The 9,646-nt window shown below is 48.5% G+C and overlaps 1 protein-coding gene across 2 annotated transcripts; it reads left to right on the top strand.

Moving 5' to 3' along the window:
* Window positions 1–340: 340 nt before the first annotated feature.
* On the top strand, window positions 341–9,315 carry arhgap19 (Rho GTPase activating protein 19). Of its 2 annotated transcripts, none has more exons than XM_056409053.1 (12): window positions 341–409; window positions 1,493–1,773; window positions 2,001–2,081; window positions 2,187–2,396; window positions 3,382–3,608; window positions 4,572–4,658; window positions 4,739–4,804; window positions 5,608–5,769; window positions 5,857–5,967; window positions 6,862–6,970; window positions 7,914–7,979; window positions 8,226–9,315. In XM_056409053.1, the coding sequence occupies exons 1-12, from the start codon at window positions 366–368 to the stop codon at window positions 8,291–8,293; spliced, it is 1,512 nt and encodes a 503-aa protein (XP_056265028.1). In that variant the 5' UTR covers window positions 341–365; the 3' UTR covers window positions 8,294–9,315. The 2 variants fall into 2 exon arrangements, with proteins under 2 accessions (XP_056265028.1, XP_056265029.1); XM_056409054.1 differs by having other exon boundaries at window positions 6,857–6,970.
* The last annotated feature ends 331 nt before the right edge of the window (window positions 9,316–9,646 follow it).

Raw genomic sequence — 9,646 nt, 5'->3', positions numbered from 1 at the left:
GACAATCCAAATTGGTAAAAAAACCGATATTAGTAATTGTACCACTGGTATACTTAGTCTACTCGGTCTGGTCTTTCTTACTTTTTTTAAAATGACAGAAAAAGAGAGACAACATGATGAAGGAAATGTGTTTTAAAAAATTGTTTAAATAAATAAATGTGATGATATATTCTTGTGCATGTCGTGTTGAGCGTTATTTACGTTCATCTGTTTATGTTCTTTTCCCCATTGATGAAACTACAGAATTCAAACCGGCCAATCACAGCGCGGGCGCGTGCGAATCAGACCCTAACGTTCGACAACCGACCAATGGCCAATGAGGTGGGCGGGGCCTGAGGGACAACAGCGGAGGATTCAAACGGAACATGGCCGCGGGTAAAGATGTGGACGAAAACGCACACAACCGAAGGTAGGAGCGACCGGAGGCTCACGGTGATACGTTCCTACGCGTTAACGGTCATGGACGTTCACACCGGGCGAGTTTTACTCGCTTTTCGTTCGTTTCAAGCCCGATGAACCGACGTTACGTTACCGAGGCTGCTCGGCGAGAGCTGTCACTCTAGTGACGTCAGCCGTCATTTTGTTACGTTAACGGAGCAAGGACGTCAGGTCAGTTAGCTAACTACAACTTAACGGCAGTTATATTAGCAAGGTAATGTTCATTTCTATTATTATACTTTTTAAAAGTGGGAGTTATCGGCTCCGCTGTTAGCTTAGCTGAGGGGTCTTTACGTCAGCTCACGGTTTGGGCGAACTGACGTTGCGCGTCATCTAAGAACACTTTACGTTAGCTGGGTTCATTTCTGGACTGTCCGCCTCTCCACAGCCCACCTGGCGGGCAGGTACAGTCAAGGAAAACAATCGGAACTATTGTCTCATTAATTTGAGTCGTTTACGGTTTTATACTGTATGCTTTGGAATTCTCTTTGTTTGTTTAAATACGACATTTTATCACTTTTTCATGTTAAACATCGAGATTTTACAAAATGTTTGCTCATGGAAATTTTGTTTAAGGTCCTGGAAATCCACTGGTCCACATGTGTATGAACCCTGTATTTGAAACGTCATGTATTCTGTGTACACACACACACACACACACATGTTAACTAGAACGGGCACTCGGTAGAGCGCATACCTTCACATATCACACGATTGGGCATTGAATTATGAACATTTTGGCATTAGTTGCATGCCAATGGGATAGAAATTGACCGCGCTATGGTAAAAAGAAGATTTTGACCTTTTCGTGACCTTGACCTTTGACCCGATCGATCCCATAATCTAATCAAATGGTCACCGGATAATAAACAAACATCCCACCGAATTTCATGAGATTCGGTTGAATACTTTTTGAGTTATGCGAGTAACACGCATACAAATAAATAAATAAATACAGGCACTTTCAATGCGACGGTGATTAATGTGGAATTTCCCGAACGATCCCTAATTATTAATTGTGGATGTTAATCGTACTGCCCCCCCCCCCCCCCAGAGGTCCAGTGTGCGGCATGGTGATCGGTCACGAGGCGTCCCCGGGGGGCTCTGGCGCCGGCCCCCCCCCTCCGGTCATCTTGGACCCGGACTTCTTCGTGGAGAAGCTCCGCCACGAGAAGCCGGACGTGTTCCTGGAGCTGGTGCTGAGCAACGTCACGCGCCTCATCGACCTGCCCGGGGGCGAGTTCGCCCAGCTGCTCGGCGAGGAGCGCCCCAAGACCCCGACGGGCGGCGGCGGCGGGGGCTTCTTTCGCTCCTTCAACTTCCTCAAACGCAAAGGTCAGAGGTCATCGACATGACGTCTAGAAATTACACCCAACCCCCCCCCCCCCTGTTTCTGTCCATTTAATATTTACAGTTAGATTCAAACTGATAAACACTGAAGGATGTTTGATCTGGAGAAGCCGCCAGAAGAGTTGTCTTGCCTTGAAGCTCTGACCACCTCTTCACCTCCACCTCTTCACCTCCACCTCCACCTTCACCTCCACCTCCTGCTGCGCTCACAGATAAAGGAGTTGTGTTTGGAGCGCCGCTGACGGAGGCCGGCGTCGCCCAGATCTACCAGCTCATCGAGTACCTGAGCCAGAGTGAGTCGCCTCCGTGAAGCTTCACTCGTCTGTGGCCCTTTACCCCTTCGTGTATTCTCGGATGGTTTGGAGTCACCAGGTGTGTTTAAGCTCCTCCCCCCTCAGACCTGCAGGTGGAGGGCCTGTTCCGGGTCCCGGGGAACAGCGCCCGGCAGCAGGCCCTGAAGGAGCTCCTGAACAGCGGCGCCGACGTGGACCTGCAGTCCGGAGCCTTCCACCCCCACGACGTGGCCACGCTGCTCAAGACCTTCCTGGGGGAGCTGCCCGAGCCGCTGCTCACGCAGCGACACCTGCACGCGCACCTGAAGATCGCCGGTAGGACCACGCCCCCAAAGGCTTCACGCTGCGGCTTCACGCTGCGGCTTCACGCTGCGGCTTCACGCTGCGGCTTCACGCTGCGGCTTCAAGCTGCGGCTTCAAGCTGCTCCTTCAAGCTGCTCCCTCAGCACCTGAGCGGTGCTGAGGGAGCAGAATGTTCTCGAGAAATGTGTCTCGTGTTCTTGTGTCCTCGCGTCCTCACGTCCTCGTGTCCTCGCGTCCTCGTGTCCTCACGTCCTCGTGTCCTCGCGTTCTCGTGTCCTCACGTCCTCACGTCCTCGTGTCCTCGTGTCCTCACGTCCTCGTGTCCTCGCGTCCTCACGTCCTCGTGTCCTCACGTCCTCGTGTCCTCACGTCCTCGTGTCCTCACATCCTCACGTCCTCACGTCCTCGTGTCCTCGTGTCCTCACGTCCTCGTGTCCTCACGCCTCGTGTCTCACGCCTCGTGTCTCACGCCTCGTGTCCTGTGTCCTCACGCCTCACATCTCGTGTCTCACGCCTCGTGTCCTCATGTCTCGTGTCCTCATGTCTCGTGTCTCATGTCTCGTGTCTCACGCCTCGTGTCCTCACGTCCTCGTGTCCTCACATCCTCACATCCTCGTGTCCTCACGTCCTCGTGTCCTCACATCCTCGTGTCCTCACGTCCTCGTGTCCTTGTGTCCTCACGTCCTCGTGTCCTCATGTCCTCGTGTCCTCACGTCCTCGTGTCCTCACGTCCTCGTGTCCTCACGCCTCGTGTCTCACGCCTCGTGTCTCGCCTCGTGTCCTCGCGTCCTCGTGTCCTCATGTCCTCACGTCCTCGTGTCCTCACGTCCTCACGTCCTCGTGTCCTCACGTCCTCACGTCCTCGTGTCCTCACGTCCTCGCGTCCTCGTGTCCTCACGTCCTCGTGTCCTCACGTCCTCGTGTCCTCACGTCCTCGTGTCCTCACGTCCTCGTGTCCTCACGTCCTCGCGTCCTCGCGTGTCCCCTGCCCCCCCAGACCTGAGGCTGTTGGACGCGCACGGCGCCCGGACGCTGCTGCCCCACAAGGAGCGGCAGGTGGAGGCGCTGCAGCTGCTGCTGCTGCTGCTGCCGCCGGTGAACCGGCTGCTGCTCCGCCTGCTGCTGGAGCTGCTGCACCGCACGGCGCGCCAGCAGCTCCGCAACAAGATGACCGCCGGGAACCTGGCGCTCATGTTCGCGCCGCACGTCGTCTGGCCCCGACACGTAAGAGGCGTGTGCGTGTGCGTGTGCGTGTGTGTGTGTGTGGATCATGAAACAGATCCACATGACCGGAAAGGCACCAAAACTGACCTTAACAAATATAATGTGGCCCCTGATATCAGGAGGAGGGGCAAAAAATACCCCTAATAATTATGATAATTTAATGAACTTGTCAAAAACATTGTAGCCGATACGACCCGGTCCAGAATCTATTAGACTACTGCCTAATAGTCTTATTACTGCCTAATAGTCTTTATACTGCCTAATATTCTTATTACTGCCTAATAGTCTTAATACTGCTTTATAGTCTTATTAATGACATTTGCTCATATCCTGTAATCCTAAATAATTATATTTATTATTTTTGAAGGTTAAATGTTATTTCACAAGTTTTAAAAAGTGCCCCTTCTTCTTTTTAAATGCCCCCGGATGAAGTCAGTGGGGAAACACTGCCCCCTAAACACATGTAAACACATGTCAACAACATGTAAACCACATGTAAACAACATGTAAACAACATGTAATGCCCCTAAACAACATGTCCTCCCTCTCCTAGCTGAGAACGTTGCTGTGTTTTGAGGATGAACCGGTTACAGGTTGTCGCCCCCTAGTGGTGGAACCGTACAAGTGCAACACGAACGCCTTATGAAGCCCAATAAAATAAACACCGATTCAAGATATTTATTGCCAGCTGGCGCTAAAAACTCCCAAAATCCCAAATGCATACGTTCCCTCTTCCTCCTCGTGTTCATCAATCTCTACTGTTCTGTCGTGAGGTGTGGAGAGCCACGTAGTCCCGTTATAAGAGAGACCAGCTTCTTCAACCCGCGCCCAAATAACCGAGATTGATGGATGTCCCAATAGGTAGGAGGTGACATGTGTCCTTGATTCTGGGCTTCTTAACCCTTTAAGTGTCCTCGTGTCCTTGTGTCCTCGTGGAGGGTAAACCATGTGTCCCTCGTTCAGATGACAGCCACGGACCTGAAGGACAACCTGAAGAAGCTGAACAGCAGCATGGCGTTCCTCATCAAGCACTCGCAGAAGCTCTTCAGGGTGAGCATGGCCTCCAGAGCCAGCAGTCGTAGTGTCCCGGTTCCTGATGATCCGTGAGTGATGCCGCGTGTGTCCTGCAGGCTCCAGGCTACCTGAGGGATTACGCCAAGGTGCACTTCACGGGGACCACGGCTCTGCAGACCAAGGTCGGCCAAGTCCTCCCCTCTCAAAACCACTTTCAACCTCATGAAGTCTTTTCCTTTTCTCCTCTGACCTTCCGAGTCGAAGCAGCTTCAGGAGCAGACGCTTCACGGACCTCCAACTCTTGGGGGGGGGGGGGAAAATGCATTTTGATCTCTTCAAAAAGAGAGGGAAGTGTTTACCAACGGTGTATTTTAAGCTATTACAAATGCAGTGTTAATTATTTTTATATATATATATATATACGGTATATATACATTTTACATTTATTATATATACATTTAAATATGTGTTTCTGTACATTTTATATATATATATATAAATAATATGTAAATGTGAATATACTAGTGCTGTGAAAAATAACGCTGGTGGGCAAGTTCTGTGCACCCCTGTGTATAAATGTATATATCCGTCTTTTGTCATAAATCTTTATGTTATCACAAAAATATACCGAGAATATCGGTAATATGTGATTAATCATGATTAATCCACAGAAACCTGTGATTAACCTGATTACATTTTGTAATCGTTTCACAGCCCTAGTATATACACTTTAAAAAGAAATTGTGTGTATATATATATATATATACTTTAAAACATTTTTTAAATATATTTATTTAAATATGTGTTTCTGTAAATATTTTTATATATATATAATTAAAATATATATACACATTAAAAAAAGTGCGTATATATATATCCTTTTTAATTAGTATAGATAGATAGCGTTCTCTCTGGTCATTCAGAGAGAACGTATTGACACCGTCACGAGCGCCTCGTCTCTGACCGCCGTCTCCTCCTCGCTCAGGACGACCTGGAGCCGTTGGCGCCGGCCCTGAAGCGGCCGGCGGCGCCGGAGCAGTACCGGTCCCCGGCTCAGCAGTACACGGAGGAGGCCCTGAAGGAGCTCTTCAGACACGTCCACCTCAACATGCCGGACTCCGCCAAGAAGAAGAAGCTCGTCCGGCAGGTCCGTCTCGCTCTCCACGCCGTCCAGCTCCGTTTGTTTCTATAGCGTGAAAACGTAACGGACTTGTTCTCTTTGTCCGGCGTGCAGCTGGTCAAGCAGACGACCTCGGCCCCGCCCCCTATCGAGCATCACCACCAGGGGGCGCCGGCTCCCAGCAAGAAACACCTGCGCTCCCGCTCCTTCGGGGGCCTCATCAAGGTACTAAACTCTCTCCCTCTCCCCCTCTGTCTCTCTCCCTCTCTCCCTGTCTCTCTCTCTCCTCTCTCTCTCCCTGTCTCTGTCTCTCTCCCTGTCTCTCTCCCTCTCCCTCACTCCATTCTCTCTCTCCCTCTCTCCCTGTCTCTCTCCCTCACTCCATTCTCTCTCTCTCCCCCTGTCTCCCTCTCTCTCTCCCTCACTCCATTCTCTCTCTCTCCCTGTCTCCCTCTCTCTCTCCCTCACTCCATTCTCCCTGTCTCTCTCCCTCACTCCATTCTCTCTCTCTCCCTGTCTCCCTCTCTCTCCCTGTCTCTCTCTCTCTCCCTCACTCCATTCTCTCTCTCTCTCTCTCCCTCACTCCATTCTCTCCCTCTCCCTCACTCCATTCTCTCTCTCTCCCTGTCTCCCTCTCTCTCTCCCTCTGTCTCTCTCTCCCTCTCCCTCACTCCATTCTCTCTCTCTCTCTCTCTCCCTCTGTCTCTCTCTCCCTCTCCCTCACTCCATTCTCTCCCTCTCTCTCCCCCTCTGTCTCTCTCCCTGTCTCTCTCTCCCTCTCCCTCACTCCATTCTCTCCCTGTCTCTCTGTCTCTCTCCCTCACTCCATTCTGTCTGTCTGTCTGTCTCTCTCTCCCTCTCTCTCTCTCTCTCTCACTCCATTCTCTCTCTCTCTCTCTCTCTCTCTCTCTCCTGTATGCTTTGTAGTTCTCATTGTTGTTTTAAACGTGTTCTCACTGGTCCGTGTCTATAAACTGATGTTTCCCAGCATGTTTGTTGGTGGATGTTGGTTTTAAAGTGCTGGCCTCCCATTGGTCGACATGTGGATGAACCTGTGAACTATTCATTTGATTTCACATGAACGTAAACCTGACCCCCCCCCCCCCCCCAACAGCGCAGAGCTCGCGGCGAGCAGCTAACGGGGGAGAGGCGGCTCGGACACGTCTCGCCCGACGCCGTCATCAAGGCCGGAAGGAAAGCCGACAAAGAGAACGGCGTCCTGCGAGGGGTAGGTACAGCCCCTCCCCTCAGGGCGTCACACACCCCCGACCTTTGACCTCATATCGGATCAGGAGTAACTCCCAACGAGTTCAAAAACCCTTTCTGGGGAAAAGACAGAGCAACAGGAGGATCCTGATGGAGGTCATGTGACCAGAGTCTAATGTCTTCACGTCAACTCTCTTGCCTCTGAGATTGAGCTGGGCTCATTAGCAAAGGTGTATTCATATATATATATATATACACATACACTACCGTTCAAAAGTTTGGGTTCACTTAGAAATGTCTTTATTTTTCTAAGAATAGCACTGTTTTTTCAATAAAGATAACATTAATCATAAATACCCTCTATACATTGTTAATGTGGTAAATGACTATTCTAGGTGGAAACGTCTGGTTTCTAATGAAATATCTCCATAGGTGTATAGAGGCCCATTTCCATCAACTATCACTCCAGTGTTCTAATGGTACATTGTGTTTGCTAATCGCCTTAGAAGACTAATGTCTGATTAGAAAACCCGTGCAATTATGTTAGCACAGCTGAAAACAGTTATGCTGGTGATATAAGCTATACAACTGGCCTTCCTTTGAGCTTGAAGTTTGAAGAACAAAATTAATACTTCAAATATTAATCATTATTTCTAACTTTGTCAATGTTTTGACTATATTTTCTATGAAATGTTCAATTCATTTGATAAATAAAAGTGAGTTTTCATGGAAGACACGAAATTGTCTGGATGACCCCAAACTTTTGAACAGTAGTGTATATGTGTATATATATAATGTATATTTCTTTCTATATATATTTAAAATTATTTATATATACTTTTTTCTTTAAGATATATATTTAAATGTGTTCATATATATTTTTACATGTGTGTGTATATAAACACACATATCTCCTGAGTTCTCTGGCCCTCGGCCTGATGTCATAACACCTCCTCTGGCTGCAGGTGAGCGGCCTGCTGGACGGCCCCCTGCTGGGCAGGAGCCACCACAACGCTCTGAAGGTCTCCAAGGTATGACATCACCACCCAGACCACGAGACACTTTCATCTCGTAGTAGACACGTGTATATTTATTATATTCATTATTATCAAAGACAACAAGCGCTGAACATCAATCACAAGTTAATGTAGTTTTTCACTGTCTGAGCAAATTATGAAGTTTTTGTTTGTCAGATTACGATGATTTTGTATTTAATTAATCTTTACACGATTCTCTCTCTCTCCTTCTCGCCCTCCCTCTCTCTCCCTCTCTCTCAGCATCCCTCCCCCTGTGTAACCAGGATGCGTTTCTCTCCTGCTCAGGAGATCTCGCTGTGACTTCCTAGACACTTTCATTATAATAATAATTAGGATAACTGTAGTTGTGTTTTATATTTCATGTCGTTACCGTGACGACAGCGGCGACCGGCGTTTACACGACTCCTCCAGACGCTCGATGTCGAGCGAGCCGCTCCGGAGCGTCCGGTTCCTTTGTTCTTCAGATGTTTTTACTCTTTCCGTTAGAAAATGTAAAACAATGTAAATAATGAGTTTTAATAACCACTGAGTCCTGTTGGAGCTGGTCACATCATGACATCACGCCTCTGGGCCTCAGGGGCCCCCGGGGCCTCGATGTGACTGACTGACAGCAAAGGGGGCGGGGCCTCCGCCGTGTCCGAATCTGTGACGACTCTTATGCTAAGCTAACGGTGTGGAGCGTGTTACATGTACAGGTTTACGTTTTTATATCTTTACGTCTCCATTTTGAAACTGTGTTGTTGTTGTTGTTGTCTTAACTCGTCGGTTACTGGAGGCTCATCTCCGCTGCTGCTGGTCTCAGAACCAGTGAGCGATTCATTATAAACTGAAACCTCACGGGGCTTAAATACCTTCTGATCTTCACCTGTACTTTATTATCTCGTTCACGAGGAGGAAGATGACGAGGAAGACGAGGAGGAAGATGAGTCGACGGTTTAGACGGAAGTTTGTTGCTCGAGGTTTAAAATGAGCAGAAAGAAGCGAGAGAGGAACGTAAAGACTGAAGGAAACCAACCGGGGTCATGGTTGGTGTTTAAGATCCAGGAGGGACGACTGAAGGTCAGAGGAAGGTCACATGGTCAGGGGAAGGTCAGATGAATGTCAGGGGAAGGTCACATGGTCAGGGGAAGGTCAGATGAATGTCAGGGGAAGGTCACATGGTCAGGGGAAGGTCAGATGAATGTCAGGGGAAGGTCACATGGTCAGGTGATGTCAGAGGAAGGTCAGGTGAAGGTCACATAAAGGTCGGACCGGTTTGATCCCTTTAGGATAAAATGCGGTCTGCAATAAAAAATGTAGGATTTTAAATTTCATAAACACTTAAACAATCCACCTGTTGAGGACTTTAGTTTCTTTTGATGCCGTTACCCTAAAACGTCCATATATATAATTATATATATATATAATTGTTGTTAAATGTGCTCAACGTGTCGATGCAGATAAACGCTGGAGCGCTTTTTTATTTGATCTTTTTCCACACGACCTTTTTGTCTTATTTCTAAAGAGTCCTGAAGCTCAACTCGTCTGTTTTTAACAGAGAGAAAATGTATTTATTGCAGTTTGGGAAACGCACACGTCGTATTTTCTTTGTCTGGAAGGAACATCGATTATCGTTCATTAGTTTACTTTTGTTGCTCAGAGCCGTTGCCGCCGGTGACGGT

Source organism: Pseudoliparis swirei, chromosome 24 (genome assembly GCF_029220125.1).
Source record: "Pseudoliparis swirei isolate HS2019 ecotype Mariana Trench chromosome 24, NWPU_hadal_v1, whole genome shotgun sequence".
NCBI classification, from domain to species: domain Eukaryota; kingdom Metazoa; phylum Chordata; class Actinopteri; order Perciformes; family Liparidae; genus Pseudoliparis; species Pseudoliparis swirei.
Note: the sequence above shows the minus strand (reverse complement) of the source record. Positions and strands in the feature narration are given on the sequence as shown.

What these genes read in the sequence shown, in the direction of transcription:
- arhgap19 (XM_056409053.1), top strand. Translation starts at nt 366, where the DNA reads ATGGCCGCGGGTAAAGATGTGGACGAAAACGCACACAACCGAAG. An exon ending in CAACTTCCTCAAACGCAAAG is followed by an intron (nt 1,774 to 2,000) that starts GTCAGAGGTCAT and finishes CTGCGCTCACAG; the next exon opens with ATAAAGGAGTTGTGTTTGGA. An exon ending in CGCGCACCTGAAGATCGCCG is followed by an intron (nt 2,397 to 3,381) that starts GTAGGACCACGC and finishes CTGCCCCCCCAG; the next exon opens with ACCTGAGGCTGTTGGACGCG.